Source organism: Ptychodera flava, chromosome 22 (assembly GCF_041260155.1).
Source record: "Ptychodera flava strain L36383 chromosome 22, AS_Pfla_20210202, whole genome shotgun sequence".
Lineage (NCBI taxonomy): Eukaryota > Metazoa > Hemichordata > Enteropneusta > Ptychoderidae > Ptychodera > Ptychodera flava.
The window spans coordinates 33,324,878-33,343,315 of NC_091949.1; the positions used below are offsets into that span (position 1 = coordinate 33,324,878).

Sequence of the window (18,438 nt, forward strand, 5' to 3'; positions counted from 1 at the left end):
TTTTGTCATGACCTGAGGCGCAGAACTAAAAACTGGATTTGACAAGCAAGCAAGGGGAAATATCAAAAGTGACGCTAATGAAGCTTTAGGTCGTAAACTACTTTTATTCGTTCTATAAAAGGAATAATGATGTTAGACTAAAGCGGGAACGACGTGCAAGTTCTCTTGGTTGTTCACTATGACTCGATTAATCCTCATAGTCGGGGCATCTCTATAGTTTCCTCCGGTACAGCACAGCAAGATGATTCCTTGTGATGCTGGGCATGTGACATTGAGCGGTCAAAATCTGAAGTGAGGGTCGAGGCTTCGAGTACACCAACGTCAGTAAGTGTAAACCATCAATGTCCTGTGTTCCTGCTGTGTCCTGAGAGGGACAGCATTTTCTGGAGCTAAATCCTCACCTCACTTTGATTGATATGGAGTTACTCGGGGTCATTGACCTTACAAGTTAACTGTATTAAAATGATTTTGACTATGACATCCTTCGACCTTTTTGGTACCGATTTATTTGAGGAAATTATTGACGCAAAACAAGATACTTTGACTCAATGTCTCCTACAAACAGTGCAACACTCAGTTTTATATTGGAATAAAGCTTACCTACCTACCAATCTGACCTTTGACTGCATGTCATTTCTTATCAACTAATTTCCGATGAAGTGACTTGGTTTTGACATCACTTTTTGTCAGACCATAATTTTCTTAGTCTAAAATATCATAGTTTTCATCATTTCGGATTTCTTTTTTCTCGGTGTGCCAAGAACGCCCTCACCCGGCCGGGTACTCCACTCTGCTTCCTTTAAAGAGATAGCATCTTCTGAAGCTAACTCCTCACCTCACTTTACACATCGCCAGGAGTATCAAACTGCTTTTATCACGTATGTTTAGCATTTTCAATGAAAAGTAAAACAAGCATGGCTGCATGTCGGAAAACTCATACTCGGGTACTATATCCTTACAGACTGTCTTCGTGGGTAAATAAAGCAATCATGGATCCGCGCAACAGTGGAACATCTTTACAAAGGTTCCACAGTTTACATTACGGCCTACTTGACATCAATTTTATATCATTTTTTAATTTATGGCTACAATAAACAGGGATTTATGTGAATTTTTCGAGTTAAGTTTTGATGTTGATAGCTTCAATGAGGTAATTTCATTTTCAGTTCTAGTTCAAGTTGACTACTGATCGGTTGTGATGGCAATATGGTCAGTGAGGCAAGAACTCGAATTTCTTATAACCCCCCGAATTCCTTATAACCGCGGGGTCTTCCCAAAGAAGGTCAAAATTCAGAGTTCTTCTACTTTAACATCTATTTCATCTATTCCTCATGGATTTGTACATGGCATCATGGGAAATCAAACTATCCTGTGTATTCTATACATTTGCTATTTGCGATGAAAGCAACAAAGGCATCAGGCAAAATGTTTTTCTTACTCAATTTGCTGAATTTTCGCCACATTTGATCATGAAGAACAATGGAATAACTGTTCGTTGTGAAAACAATCGTCATTTCTTGTTGGGCCCTAGCCATAGCTTTTTGGAGCGATCGAACCCCCTAGGATATGTAGATCAGTAAAATTCTTCAGTGGGGCCTCTGGGGCCATTTTTTCAGTCTTGCAGAATTTTCAAACTGTTTTCATGTGTGTGTGCTACGCTACATGGCATAGAACTTGTTTTTGATCGTATCACTAATAATTTCACATATCAGGAAGACATATGGATTCTGTACTGTTCATGATCTGGAATCGTTTCAGAGTACAATTCCTTTCGTGACGTACAGCGCAAAATCATTCGCTCGTAACTCCTGCCATTGAGACTTGCCAAAACTATTGCATACATCAAGAACACATTTTAATAATAAAAACAAGCATGGATTCCACTGAAACGTTACAAGGGCAGTTCTACGCCATCTTATTTCATAGCTTTTGTACACGTAACTACTTCGACGAAATGTTCGTCTGTGGTGGTGAGCTGCTACGAAAGGTTTGCCACACAGACCTTAGAGGGCGCACTTAAAGATTGACATCCACAGCATGCGATTAACCATAGATCGGTGATACATTGACATATTGCACATGCACAGACATTTTTAAATAAAAAAATTACATCGAATTGCTCTTGAATCATTAACAAGGTGATAAAAAATACATACGTCTTAACAAGAAGAAAGTATCTAATTCCCTTAATTCTTCTCCTATATTCATGGATGAAGAAAATGAGATTTTGCAAAACATAAACTATGTTCTGGTGAAAAATAAAAATGACTTACTCTGTCGCAGAGTAAGTGGAATATCTCTAATCTATTTTGAGAGGCAGTTTTCCTTGTACAAAATGTGCTCTATAAAGTGACAAAGACTGTGAGTAACTTAAAACAGGTTTGATACTAGTCCTTTTATCCCCTGTGTCTGTGTACACAGGTCCTTTACCAACAGTTGAAAACAATGAAATTGGGGCAAACCACTGTGGTGAAAGGGTTAATTTTTGAGAATTCTTCATCTGATGGCTTTCCACTGACGTGTTTTTTGTCTTGTGTCCTTGATACAATAAGTCTAACGATAGCTAATGAAATTCTCACAAATCCAGTGATTGCTAGAAAGAAATGCTGTGCTGTATCCAGGTCACTCTGGACTCACACTGGTTCAGAAACTGAAAAACTGGAACTGAAATGCTAATTATTTACAGTTTTGTTTGTTTTCTAGATAATGGCAAAATGACTCACACAAGATAAAAGAATACAAAAATAAAGCAAAAACAAAACACACACAAAAAATTGATGCTTTTTTGAAATTCCTTACAGCCTCAGCTGGACATTAGTGTCTGGTTTCCTGCTACAGCTTGCATCTGTAGTGAAGCTGTGCTAACTAAAAGAAACCTTTGAGCTAATTTGTGGAAAAACTTTGGAATAAAAGCTATCATTGCTTACTTACAGCAAAATATACAAAACACAAAATATAGCACATCTAGAATTGTAACATAAGGTCACAACATACCCATCAAACATTAGCAGTTGTCAATCATAAAAGCTGATGCACAAGAAATGTAATTCCCCAGTTTTAGTGTCAATCCCCCAATTTTTTTGTTACAGCAGAATGCTATTGCAATTTTGGCGCACGCAAAACAAACTAGGGTCTTACCCGTTCCCACCTAAACTAAGACATTACGTTTCTAGTGCGTTCAGCTTTTCTACTTTAAATGTATCGTAAACAGACATTGTGTCAAATTGACAAAATATAAAGTAAAATAAGTTTTACAAGCAATTATGTACAAGAACAAACAAAACACTGTTTGATCACTATGAAAGACAATAAAACAATAAAAGCAATGAAAAGACAATGAAATCTAATTAAAATGTGATATCTTGATAAAGTTTTTGAATGTTGATATACTGTACTGTGTTCTTTTTTGATGTAATCTTTATTTGGTTTGAAACAACCTCTGTTTTACTATTCAGATGACTTGAACCCGGGAAGTTTTCATGAGAATCACAAATATCTTGCAATTTATAATTATAATAAAATTTCTGTATTTTTAGACACCAACAATGTCCACATACTTCTGTTCATGTTTCTGAAATGAGATTTACTCTGATTTTAAGTAGAGTTAGTATACATATTTGTGATCTGTACTGTTTAAAATTTACTCGTCCTCTGTGACGTTCAATGCTGGCTCAACTTAAGATTTTTTCTGTAAGGTCAACAGCCACAGACTGTACAGATAAACACACGTATGATTGACACTTTAGTGCGTGAATACTAAGTGTTGTTTTTGATGACTTGTGTGACCTACGTGACAATATGAATAAGAAATGCGGCAATGTTGAAAAAACAACCAGAAATAAATAAAGGAACACCATCAGAAGATAAATATCAGGTTCAATTCCTAATGTTTTAACAATGGACATTAGTGGGGCTTTATGATGGCAACAGCTCCTATCTAATAAAATTTTTTTCCTTTTTAGTGGGACAAAATTCTCAAAGTCCAGCACTGATCGATATTAACGGATAAAATTTCCATTGTAGTGGTGTCCTCTGAGGCAAAAGTTGAGAAACCGAGATTTCATTCAGCTTTGAACTTGTGATGGTATCCCCTAGAGCGGTACAGATACAGCAGTACATTACTTTACTTCCAAACAAGAGGCATAGAATCTCAGACAAACAACTACGATAAACATCATATTAATTTACATATTTAAACACGAATACACTTAAAAAACTACTCTACATTTCAACTTTGTTACTCGGCCGATTGTGATGTGATTGTTTCTTAAGTTTTATGATTTGTAAATAACACACAAATTCTTAAAATTACCAATTATTTCAATTTCTGGCTTACTAGTTTTGTAATGAGTGACAATGCAAAGCATTAATTGCTTGGATATCGGATTAAAATTCTGAGTCAGTTAGATAGGAAGTCAATGTTACCATGACAACCTACATTCCTTACTGTACAGTTACATACACAGTTCACAATTGATAAAAGAGCTACCTCACCGCAAGGGTCACAGATTACATCTGACATTTGTTGTGCACAACAAAGGTACTAGGTGCGGTGCGGCCATCAGGGTAAACATGCAAAATATATGTATTGTGCCTGACATATTCTGTTTGTACAACGTTGAGGATGATGCACTGCATTTAAAAGATTGAGTAATGTGCCAGTTTTAAGTTAGCAGTAAAACACTGTGAAAGATTTTGGACTTCTGCCCCGCAAGACTATTTTCTGATTCCCTCAGTCTGACCAGAAGTGAGGGCTACTTTATCCGGCATATATACAACTATGGACAAAGCCATAGTCAAATTAAAGGCTGTATGTTGTGCCCTTTATTTCAAACACAATGCTTTGAACTGAATATGATGTCACTGTTGACAAGCTTTTCAGGTTCAGTCCAATTTTCCTTTCAAAGAAGAGTCTCGTTGACTTTTCAAAAAGTCCACCATGAAGTTTTTTCCATGTTCATTATCCTAATGGCTTCATGTAGAGCCCTCTGATTATATATAATTATAAATGTGCCTCCTTGGTTGACAATTTAGCCCTCACTGTTCAAAATCTAAACTCCCATCTAATGACACTTCTTTGAAATTCAAAGTAACCTTGCTAACTTGAAACCAGCACACCTCGGCAAAAGTACGATCCTGAGCATGTCATTTTATAATCCGAGATATGGATTGAAAAATAAATTGACACCTCAAAAATGTCAAAAGCTGTTCACCCCTATTCCTTGTTAAAAAGTCTAACTTTGCAATATAATACAAGGTTTTTCCAATATTAACCCTTTGAGTGCTGTAAATTTTTTCCCGCCAAAACTTTATTGCAACATTTTACCTATTTTAATGAATTTTTCTGTAATTCTTTTGATAATTTTGGCCCAAATGGAGATTTCATTTCATTCGCTACAGTTGTTTCTCAAAATTTTGGCAAAAATCTGGGAAAAAATTGGCTGGGGTTTATTTTATAAAGGGGACAAAAATAGACTTTGGCGCTCAAAGGGTTAACGTAATATACACCTCAAAACTGAAAGTTTCAAACCTTTGCCTACATTTTCCTCAAGAAACTAGACTTCAAACCATTCACTTTGACAATCGAATAAAAATCAAGGGTCAATGTGCAAATTTTTTGATTAAAATACAAATTACCTACCATTGAATGATATTTGAAAATTCAAAATGGCTGCAATACCCCATGTTAAAGTGGGAAAGCAAAATTTTTGATCCTCACAATGAAAAGACATTGTAAACTAGATTTACTCACTAGACTTCAAAATGAGACCACACAGGCAACAGACAAGAAAAGTGGTGTAAAACTTTGAATGTCAGGAATTGTCCCTAAAGTGTTCACCTGATTTCCCAATAAACAGGTCTACACTCACCATTGATAACAATTGGTTTGGGCCAAACCATTGAGGTAAAAGGGGTGAAAGTTGGAAGTGAAGAGTCAAAGGCAAGAGGGAAAGCATGGAAGACGGGATGACATCACTGCAGCATTTTTTGCTGAAAAAGTGGCTGAGCTGTACTTAAAGGGCCAGTAGTACCAGTAGACTACCTTTGGTGATTTTTGCATCATTTTTGATTTGTATGTCATTTGTATGTCAGTTCCTGTTCTACTCCCCAAAGCATGAAACACATACTATTTAGCTTGCAGACACAGCGTCAATACGTGTAAAATGCACTATTGTTTACACTTGAATTGTAATCCGGACCAGAATCACTTGTCAACAATAACTATGCAGTCTTCAAATGTACAGGCTGAGTTGACAAGCTGAATACTGTGTATCTCAACATGGTTTGGCATCAAAGACAAAATAGTCAAAAAATGATCAAAAGTTACTGGTACATTTACGGATGTTGTGGTGTCTTTGATAGAATTGAACCACTCTGTATAATTACAGAAAATGATATGGTTTGAACACAGTGGTATCAGAGGACTGGATTTTATTTTCATTGAATCCATTATCCAATGGGTGAAGGCCCAATTACAGGATGAGGTATCCATTACCAACTACTGCCCAATGGAACAATGAGGAATAAAGTGCCTTGCTATGCTCTAGGGCACAACACCGATAGTGACTGCCGTACCCAAACCACTGCCCTGTGGTGCCAGTAAATTATGCATCACTGACAAGAAATAGGAGAGGCCAAACAATGGGATGAGTAATCACTTTGTTCAAATGATGTAATTGGTTTGATAATCAAGAACAGTGGGTGAAATGTGATCGATACGATGTGTGGACGAGTTGTAAAATGTGACCATCTGAAGATCTGTTAAGTAGAATGACAAATAAAAGTTTCAGGGAAATATCCTGGCTGACAACTGAAACAGAAATACTTTGACACACATCCAAATTAAATCAAGAGTTTGGACCTTGTGCCTCCTACTTTACAATGGTCTTGTCTGTCTAACTGCAGCAACATTTGGCAATAATGTCTGTTCCATTGATTTCAGGGGGTTTGGAGGGATGCACACTGACAGAACTAGACCCTAGGATTTACAACACTGAATGACAACTCTCCGTTTTTATGTTACAAAAAACAGCAACATTACAGTAAGTACATCAATAACTATACTTGAACTTGACTCTTTCATTATCTCTTTTTAATGACGAGGCTTCTTCGTAAACATCAACTTTTTTGTCAACATGGACATGTAACACGGAACCTGCTTCTTGCCGATCATTTCCGGGTCGACCGCTCTTTCAACTTGCCGTTGGGAAACCATGCGGTTCACCAAAGCCATGATCTCGCAGATTTCGATTTCATCACCGTACATTTCCAAAGCATAGGAGAGTGCCTGGACAAACCAGGATCCGTAGTGTGTATCTCGGTGGGAATAAAACCCTGCAGATTGATGAACAATTAAACAAATGTTAAGATTGATCTATTGGTTGAACAGAAAAGTTTTTCATCGGTGTTTACAGGAAATGTAGAGGATCATTTAATTCTAATGACTTAGACAGACTCCATTACATATCTGATCTATTATATATTTACTCCATTTTATTGGCATATATATTTTTATATGAAGATATGAAACCTTCGTCTATAAAATGCACATATTATATATTATAGCCCAAACGAGGGACTAGCGTGCCTGAGGGCAGGTGACTATTTGCCCAATGTCAGGAGGGCAAATGGTCTCCTGTCTCGAGGCCATGTAGGCCCTCATTTGGGCTATAATGTTTTCATTACATGTCTCTCTTACATAGTTTTCAATCTAAATGTTGGGTTTATTTGAAAGTGACAATCATACGCTTTATTTCCATTTTAGATGAAAATCCATTAAAAAAATAAAACCATTTTCATCATCAAACTGTATATTTATACATATTTAAATCACTGTTACGCAGTTAATCGATTTTTGTGTGCATAATTTCTAAAAAAACGGATTACCTTTGTAAAACATGTAATTAAATCATTTTTGATTCCCAAAGCTGTCAAGTTGAAAATAGTTCTGTTCCCTTTCAATCAAATGATGACAGTGCAGCCCGCTACATGTATGTCATCAACAAATTACCATTGAACCCTATACAGCGTGCAACATTTGATATGCAGGGAATGTCAGTCTGGATGAAATCAAGCAACACTTGTGAACATAACAAGAAGAACCGTTCTCTTGGTTCATCAATTGTTCTTGTAAAGGAAGGTGCGTAGTGACTTTTGTTACCTTGAGTTACGGAGTAAGCAATGAAGAAATCAGCACCAGCTGGAATAGTGGGCTGTGTGCCTGCATCCGTAACCGTCATTGGTTCATCCGGTGTTGTTTTGGCATCCGGCTCATCAGGAGCATCCACACCAATTTCATGTTGATCCCCACGACAAGCCTGTGACAAATTTACAAACATTGATAAATTTATTTCTGATGAACACTGCATGTACATCTCAGATTTGCTGCAGGAAATTAAAGCCAGCACCGTATGGTCTGAGATCTGGCACAATTGGATATTTTGTCCAGAGCAGTGAATTCTTGTGGTCAATGTAGTGGTCCAGATAGTGCTCATGGAAGTGTGTAATAGACTTACTTACAAAACTATCAAACTTGGTAAGCAGAGGATATATACAGGATTATCACACTTTATTATATGAAAATCAAAAATCAAAATATAAAAGCTTATGTCTAATATTAATGGTCAGATGGGACATGTTCTGTTATACAGAAAAACTGACATATCATATCATAAAAAGACTTGAATTCCATTAAAGTTGGAATTTTTGTTTCATACCTGAATGAAGAACAGTTTTGGTTTGCCGGCAAGAGATGGACAGCGATCAGCTCGGAATTGATCAATAAGATCTTGTAACCTCAGGACACCATCATTAGAATACACAATACCATCATCACCATGGCTAAGGAACACGCATATGAATGCATCACAGTTAGAGTGATCGGCCCTGGCAGCTGAATAAAATCAGTCCAAATATAAATATTACTACTATTGTGACAAATAAGTGATATAGACAACATCATTATCACAGTAGTAAAGAAAAACACCAGCACTGACTTATGAGTGGGCTTTATTAGAGACTGGCCCTGGAAGGTGCATTGAGAAATTGGTATATAAGTTACCATTATAGCCCAAATGATTGGCCCTGGAAGCAGAATTAAGAAATTGGCATATAAGTTACCTTTATTGCAATAACTCAAAGATACACAGAAAAAAGCAATATTGTTACTTTGATGAGCCCTGGAAGCTGAATAAAAACCACGTACACATACGGCAAGCACATATTGTCATTGAAAAATCTAAAGAACAAGTCATTGTTGATGACACAGTCCCCACTTGTTAATGGGTACTTTGATTATAGGTCCTCAGAGAGGATAGAGTCCTCTTCATTAGGTCTGTGATAAAAATACTTTTGAATAAATTCGCTTGATATATGTCTGAGTTGTAGTTCAGGACATGAAAAAATCGTAATAAAATGGCCACATGGTGGCCATATTGGGTCGTATCACAAAACAAATCAATGTGCATATGTATGACATAGGTCAATGTCCTTGTACGAACTTTGATTAAAATCGGTTGAGATATGCCTGAGTTATTGCTCTGTACATGAAAAAACCGTATCACAAAACAAATCAAGGTGCATATGTATGACATTGGTTAAAGTCCTTGTACCAACTTTGAATAAAATCGGTTGAAACATGCCTGAGTAATGGCTCTGTACATGAAAAGATCGTAATAAAATGGCCGCCTGGCAGCCATATTGGATCGTATCACAAAACGAATTGACATGCATATGTATGACATAAGTCAATGTCCTTGTACCAAGTTTGAATAAAATCGGTTGAGATATGCCTGAGTTATGGCTCTGTACATGAAAAAATTGTAACAAAATGGCTGCACGGCGGCCATATTGGATCGTATCACCAAAAAAATTGAAGTGCATATCTATGACATTGGTCAATGTCCTTGTACCAACTTTGAATAAAATCAGTTGAAACATGCCTGAGTTATGGCTCTGTACATGAAAAAATCGTAATAAAATGGCCGCCTGGCAGCCATATTGGATCGTATCACAAAACAAATCGACGTGCATCTGTATGACATATGAAGTAATCCTTGTACCACGTTTGAATGAAATCGCTCCAGGCATCTCTGAGATATCTGCGTGAACCGACGGACGCACAGACGCACGCACGCACGCACGCACGCACGCACACACGGACATGACCAAACCTATAAGTCCCCCTGGACGGTGTCCGTGGGGACTATCAAACCATGTAGATGTACACACTATACGCATACAATATGGTCTCTTATTGACCATATCAATATTGTCTAGGGTTAAAGTTACTATAATTAGAGCTATGAATATGTTGATTGACTCTGAAAATTATACATCAGCTTTATTCCACAAGGCCATGGAACTGATACACCCTTCAATTTTTCTTAACACACAAACATTTTATAAATATGTTTGTGCATCTTTTAATGAATTCTTTAACTCTTCTTTTCACTGTCACTGATAGAGGAACTGTGGAATAATTATATTACATCTTTAAAGGCTAAAACTTTATTAGACATGAGAGGGCAATAAGTAATGGAGTTTGCTGACAGGGTCTTCAATCAGAGGTCAAAGGTCATGCTTGAAGTAGCTGAGTTAATTTTCCTCATTCTTACTGTTTGCCATTTTAGACTTTCATGAAAAATAATAATTTGTAATATGGAAATTATGCTATTCATTATATCCTCTACATGACATAAATCACTCTACTTATTTTTTAATCCTTGAAAAGCACAAAGACGCCATCCCTAGGGGAACTGCCCATAAATAAATGAATTTTGAAAACTACAATGATACAGATTTGCAGAACATGTCTGAGGTCAGAACTGGATCAATGACAATATTACTGTGTGACCCAGAATACCTATGATGACAAGATGGCCAGGAATTTCACATATTCCATGGCAGTTACAAGGGCCATGTGTTGTTGTGAAACGTTTGAACACAGTAACAGACTACTGTATGGTAGAACATCCACACCGGGAGTACGAAATTGATCATTGCAGGAATTTAAGAAGTTTGTTTTCAAAAGAAATAAACGAAAGCAAGATTGGTAAAGACACAAAACTGGAATATGAGCGTTCAATTATAGATCAGATTTCCTGTCAGTTTCCCTGCATCCTTATTGTACACGTTATTCAACTCTCACTCTGTGAAATTACAAGGGCAGGAGTTACTCAACAATAACTGCGTATGTACGGATAATACAGAGAATCAGTTGGATATTCTAACCAGGAATAAAACAGTGTTTACTTTATTTTTATTTGATTACAAAACTCCCACATCATCGTTACAGCATGGTACCAGCATAGAGCTAGAAAGATACATAAAAATATCTGTTAACTCATAGACAGTTTCTATACTGTCTATGGTTATCTGAATCACAATAGCCATCTACCTCATTCAAATCCATGTTACGTCACTTCGTAGGTTAAGAATTTGTTGAAAGGTTTATTACTTTAATTCATTGTAAAATTTTCGTGATTATAAAATTCTATTTGATCATTTTTAAAAATTTTAAACAGCTTAGCTGCAGCAGATGTACGGAGGCACATATCAATTCACTTATCTGACTCTTATTACAATGTTTCATAATTGTAACAGAATCATATTACAGTGTCTACATAATTGGCCTACGATTACCATTATCTATTAAAACCCATTTGTATTCATTGTTTTAGCAGATGGATTGTTTGAAAGTGTGTTAGTTATCACAATGTTCCAGATGTTGTGTTATTTTGTAATCTCTGACAGTTGTATTCCATTTCTTTCATCACACTTGCTCCATGTTTGCTTCATATTTTACAAAACCTAGCACCTCACTGTCTTCTCAACTGTTCCGATGAGTAATCAGTCTCAGTGAATCTGAAAACCTTTATGTTTGGCCAAAAATATGAACTGTGTCTTGCCTATCAGGTAATTATCAGTGCACTAACCGAAATCAGATGTTGGGTCATACAATAGGATTTATTTGTCTTCAAATCCATTTTACAAAGCACCACTATGAACAACAATTCGTGTTGCATGAGGTTATTGAAAATTCTTCATGATTTTTGAGTTTTTCTGAATCTTGTAGGCTGTGTTTGTAAGTTAGTAATCTTCAAGAAGTGCAAGTTCTATTCTAGGAATTTCACAACTGTAAACCAACACACACAACCACAAATGTAATTGCAATAATATGCAGTATTTCAGCAGTACACTCATTTTAACCCTTTGCATCCTGGCCCCCCTGGTGACCTATGACATCATGCGGACATTTTTGTCCGAGCCGGGTTCAAAGGGTTAACAAATTTGATTTAAGTCATGATCCAAAATGCTACAAAGGTTTGTTTACAGCCTGCCTCTATATCAACCTAAAAATGGAGGTTTCAAATGGGAGAGATGCGCTCAATGTGTCAGAAATATAAAATAACCATGGTGATGAAAAATATGGTAATAAATGGCGATAAACATGCTCTGAACATTTAAAATGAAACTCTACAGCCAACTTTCTTCTCATTTTTGTGAATTCACTGTAAATAATGTACGTGTTCATATCAACACACACAACAAACACAGACAATACCTATGGTATAACTAGTTTAGCCACTGAGTTTTAAAAATATTTTGGCAAATTGGCAAAACAAGATCAAAATTAACTTGCTAAAAGGAACTTGCATTAGCAAACCAGTGATTCACTATGATGACATCATAGAAATATTAATAGTTCTTAATTAATAGTTCTGCAAATATTGATGGAGTATTAAGCTCCTCTGGATTAACCCCCTCACCATCAATGGTACAATCCAGCTCCATTGTTTTCAATGGTGAGGCTGGACGTATACACATGAAAATAGGGGTGAAGGAGTTAAACTGATCTGATCTGGTAGTGACAGATGAACTTGTCAGGATGAGGGTGAGATCCAAAAAAGCTGTGAGTTAGAAAAGATGTTTTTACCTTCAAATATGACTTCTCTAACTTTGACGGTACTATAATCTTGACAAAGTTTCACCGTGAAGCCAAGTTCTCGGAATCTCTCTGAAAGATTATCGGCATCGATTTGAGTCCCGGCACGTCGGTTCATTCCCACGCTCCAATGGAAATACTCATGGTTAAATATGATGGCATAACCTCGTTTAGCATAGTCCATGTGGTATCGTACATCAACTTCATCATTGGCATAGGGTCTTGACCGACTACTGCAGACAACAACAACAAGATTTGATTTGAAAATTATCTTTACAAAATAACTTACTAAATGTTCAAAAACGTACATTTGAATGACAAGCAGACATGCAAATTAACATGAGTCTTGGACTGTGAAAGGAACACAAATTGAGAAAAGAAATAATTAGAGCTCTTATATGTCAAAGACACTTAAAAATTTGAATATTTTCAAAGACTTTTTCCCCTTTCAAGGACTTTTTCAGTCCAAATACCATTTTCCACGTATCACTTTTTGCGATGTACAATTTACATATCACTTTTACAATGTGACTGATGATTTTCTAAAATCATGAGTAGCTTATCAGTTTTCCAGGACTTTTATTTCATTTTAAGAATTTTCAGGGACCTTCTAGGTGGCTTTAAATGTTATGGACTTTCCAGGAAAGTTTGGACCTTAGAAATTAATACTGGTTTTTTTTCTGATTAAAGATTGACAAAAAATCTGCATTGTAAAGCATTTTAAGAATTGTTTGTATTTAGATATTAAAAAGTGATGGTAGGACAGCTTTTACTGATTAACTGTGATTTTCATCATAGAAACATTTCCCTGACACTGTTGACTGGTCAAAAGGTTCACAGTAAGGTTGACATTTTCAAGAAGACACAGAAACTCGACATAAAAGGTGGCATTCACTGACTCTCCTGGAATTGATCCAAAGATTTCAAATGAGTTGTTTCACAAGACATGATAAAACAGTCTCTTTCCCAGAGGCAATCAAGCTTGTATCTCACCCTGCATTCTCATTGCATATGACCTATGGCCAGGGAAATAGGACTGAACAATCAGACAGAAGTACTTGGGGAGAAATATTTCATTGGGCTGACAGGAATTTATCAGCATGCATGACAAAAGGAACAACTCAAAATTAAATATTTGCCCGCTAGCTAACTATTTAATAATTCATTTTAGGTAGAATGCCCCCAGGGACAGATATTTGGACTTTCATACTTTAACAATTCAATTTTTGCCTACATGTAGGTACCATTTCTTGAGGGCTCATTTCAAAGCTAATAAGGTAAATAAAGTTTTCACATGTTAGTTGTTTTGAAAATCAAAAATTAAATCTCTCTCTCCCCCCAGGAGTATACACAACGATGGCAACAGTTCTAAATTTCAAATGTTAGTAAACATTAAGCAATTTTTCTCTCTAGTAACAAATTTTTCACGGTAACCCCTGATTTTTTTCTTGATTTGAAAGGGATTGATTTAAAGTTATCTTGCAGAAAGTATGAGCAAACATTTAGATTTGTCTTGCATTTACATGAAAATAAGCATTTTCAAAGCTTGATGCAGTGTTGAACATTTTTGCAACATTGCAAACAAACACTTTTGAAAACAGCTTGTTGAATATAGTTCACAAAACATGTATTTCAACCCTGGTTCATGTTCTGCATTTTGCTTGGCATGGACCCTGGCACTCACTTCCAATGGAGACTATCACAGGTGGGCTTTGTTTTGCATCTTTTAACAAGCAAGATCCCAGTCCTCCTTTGTTCACCATGGGCAAACAACATTAATATGCAAATTAGACCTTGAGGGCACATCCAATCAGTGTGATTGTTTTTGTGTTTACTCAGTTGACAGACTGAGATACCTATGTGCAAACATTGTCTTATAACAATCATCTATTGTCATGACATTGCCTGAATAACTCCATATCGAGATAAAAACTCTTTGATGGGCTATTTGTTTTCTATTTTCAGTTTCACATGTCGCAAATTTGTAGACTATTACAGACAGTTTCAAAGTTCAGAGTCTGCTATACTTGATTACTATATATGAAACATAGATCTTTGTTACATGCTGTATCTAATGACAACATGTTAAAAAAAATTACTGTGAGAGAACACTATGATGTGATTTGGAACACGTGAAAGAAGAAAAAAGTGGAAAATCTTTCGCACTAATTGCAATCACTTTTGAAAATAAAATTTCAGATGCCTTTTAAACTGGAGCTGTGATATAAATGAATGAAATTACTCAGGATAATATACTGTGTGGTGTCAACCACGGACACCGAAGGTCAGTTTTGTCCTACTTAAAATATCTGCTGTCTTTTTATTGTTCACCATTGTTTTGTAAAGGCTACTCTAAACCCTTAAAATACTTCCCATTTTAGTTGTGATGTCACAGAACATGCATGACAACAAAAAATGGGCTGATGTGCAGAGGTAATTTCTATCAGGTTTTCTATCAATAAGACTTGCATAAGACTGATACAAGATGGGCGGACATATCAATGTTATCCAAAAGATAAAGTAGTTTAATAACAACTGGCATTGTTACATGTGGTTAATTAAAACATGAAAATTTTTTTGACTTTTCCCTAAAAGAATACTATGATACTGATGAATTTAAAATATTCTAAATGTTATATCTAAGGCTTTGGTAACCTGATCAGTAAAGTTTTATGTGCAGCAAATTGAAACACATGTTTAATAAAGTTATCACAAATTAAACATTGCAAATGCTTTACTTGTTTTGCTTGTTTGTAATTTAAGTCTGAAGTATTGGTAGATAAGTTGAATTGACAGGAAAACATGTTACCTTTTGCTTGTTATTACATGTCTCCTGCTAGAAGACCCCCTAGCATCCACGTCTGTCCCTGCATCTCCTTGTCCTGAATTAATACTGGTTTCCATGGCTGCAAAAGAAACAACCACACATTGTCCATTGATTGGATAGAGTTTTACAAACATATGCTATTTACAGCATGCAAACTGAGACAATCTATATTTTAAATATACCCAACTTGGGGCCTGCTGCTGTAACTTTTTTGGATTTTCACTATATTTGTTTTTTAATGTCAATTACAATTTACAGCAAGGGCAAGAGTTATCGGAACACCAAATTAGGTAATTACCAAGCAACTTAGCTGAGCACTTTGCAATTTGACCTGGCATTTACCCAAACAAGAGTCTTTTTATTGTCTGAAGACTGATAAGATATCCACCAAACCCAGCAGGCAGCTCCCACTGAGTATACTGATATGCCTACACTGGAACAACCATTTTCAACTGGCGTCTAGTTCATGGGAAAATTGTGAAAATGGGGGATAAATATTATGATGTAACACAATCTATTGTAATCATTTTGTATCCTGGGCCTGAACCTGACAGGTTTTGCCTCTGTATGTTATTTGTAATTGAAACATCGCAGCATCTCTTGTAAATCTAGAGTGTACAAAACTCGTCAAATTTACCACCTTCCATGAGCTCACCACCGATGTTGATGGAACAGTCCATTTTTACAATATGATTGGATGGTTGCTCTGACAGTCAGTGTTTCTTCAATGTATGTAATTGTGATTAAAACTGGTAATAACATGCATCTATACAAAAACAGGACACAAAATGACAGCGGCAAATCATGTTTTACACTTAACAACATTTTATTCCGGCCCTTCAAAACTCTCCCATCAACTACATGCAGCTGCCGGTCAAAAATGTTTTTTGCAGTGTAGGCATATCAGTTTACTCAGTGGAGGAGCTGCCTGCTGAGTGTGGTGGGTATCTTATCAGTCTTCAGACCATAAAACAGACTCTTGTTTAGGTAAATGCCAGGTCAAAGTGCAAAGTACTCAGCCAAGTTGCTGGGTAATTACCTAATTTAGTGTTCCGATAACTCGTGCGCCAAGTGTAATTCTTTTACTCTTGAAGCATGTGAAGATAAACAGTATTCAGCTTGTCAACTCATCCTGTACCGGTACATGTGTAGACTGCATTGTTATTGTTGACAAGTGAATTCTGGTATGGATGAGAATTCAAATGTAAACAATAACAGTGCATTTTAAATTGTTCTGACAAGCTGAACAGTTAGTACTTGAACATGCTTTTGGGGAGCAGAACTTGAATGTAATCAACATAAAAATCCAAAATGGTGAAAAATTAATCAAAAGTTGCAACTACTGACCCTTTTATATCAAAATATTGCCACACCTCAACATTTTAGCATTGGATGTCTGAGTCTATCTCTACATATCTGTCAGAACAGAAATGAGAAGAGTTTGGCTGCAGTGCTAGACTTTTAAATAGCTTGAAATAATCAACAGGACAAAAACATAGCCTTGAACATTTATGGCTGGTAATGGCAGGATTTTCTGTATTGACTCTGTTCACGATTTTTAATCTGATTCTTGGAATTTTGTCAGCCAATAAAATCACAAAATGCAATAAAGTATTAGCAATTACAGCATTGTATCATGGGAAGTGATAGTTCATCTACTTGTGACAGTTTGGGATATCTACCTATGGTGTGGCTGCAGTTCCATAACCCACAGCTAATCCCCAGCTGATTTCGTATGTTGGGGACAAGGTCCCATCGCAAAAAATTGCCAGGGAAAGTTGTGTGCTGTAGAGCTGCAGCAACATACATCTTAGCACCATGTTTGGTGAAAACGGAACTTGCTCAAGGTGTATGTGTAAGTGTGCAGTGGTCAGGCACAATGGGGTTTGGTGATCCGAGTGGGCGAATAAATTGAAAGCCCCTACGTCTATACATAGTTGCTGCTAATTCTGAAGTCATAGTGTTTAAGTATTGTCTCAATGAAATCTGAATGGAAGATATGTTGTGAATTGCCCTGTTCATATTCAACACAGTGGAGTGACTGTGTGTTCACAAACAAAATGGACATGGTTTTGTACAGATTTCATTTTGGTATCTTGGTATTAGCACCTTCTATCAATAGTCCATTTGACATCTTGTATTGGGACAACACCACAGTGATCGTGAGTACATGTAATGATGATTGTGACTAATAATGTGGCTTGGTTGACATTTCATCATGATGATCATTCGTCATTATCATCATGGAGGTACAAGCAAGATCATATTGAACTCGTGGTGGAATTTATCTTGTTGAAATGTCACCGGTGAGATATTCAGATATTCTGCTATCCACTGTCCACATTTGCGATGTATCGCATACCACCAATCTAAGCCTTTCGTCGTCATCATATTGAGTTGACGTAAATTTCCCCAATCTCAAAAATTAGTAAAATGTACGTCTCGAAAACTATGGTGTCGATTCCAACGTCTTGTTTATGTTTCGACTTGTAGTTCATTGGGTCTATGATAAAATCAACGCTTACTCACCCGAATTTTCCTCTACTTTCTTATCAATATTGTCTGACATGATCTCAACCGCTGACACAACTATCGTATAGAGTGTTGTGTGATTGATCTCTCGGTAGTTGTCGTTCTGAGTCAATAACCCGGAAGTTATTTTCCT

The 18,438-nt window shown here is 36.4% G+C and overlaps 1 protein-coding gene across 1 annotated transcript; it reads right to left on the bottom strand.

The window, feature by feature from the left end:
• Positions 1 to 1,833: 1,833 nt before the first annotated feature.
• Positions 1,834 to 18,424, bottom strand: LOC139123236 (caspase-6-like). Its single transcript, XM_070689362.1, has 6 exons — positions 18,303 to 18,424; positions 15,756 to 15,852; positions 12,938 to 13,179; positions 8,718 to 8,893; positions 8,162 to 8,318; positions 1,834 to 7,335 (listed from the first exon to the last, which is right to left on the bottom strand). The coding sequence occupies exons 1-6, from the start codon at positions 18,340 to 18,342 to the stop codon at positions 7,094 to 7,096; spliced, it is 954 nt and encodes a 317-aa protein (XP_070545463.1). The 5' UTR covers positions 18,343 to 18,424; the 3' UTR covers positions 1,834 to 7,093.
• Positions 18,425 to 18,438: the final 14 nt, after the last annotated feature.

Bases quoted from the DNA above. Each gene is read 5' to 3' on its own strand.
- LOC139123236 (XM_070689362.1), bottom strand. From the start codon at position 18,342: ATGTCAGACAATATTGATAAGAAAGTAGAGGAAAATTCGG. The intron at 8,894-12,937 runs GTAAAAACATCT...GATTTTATTCAG, and splicing joins TAGAGAAGTCATATTTGAAG to CTGCCAGGGCCGATCACTCT. The intron at 7,336-8,161 runs GTAACAAAAGTC...ATCAATCTGCAG, and splicing joins TGCTTACTCCGTAACTCAAG to GGTTTTATTCCCACCGAGAT.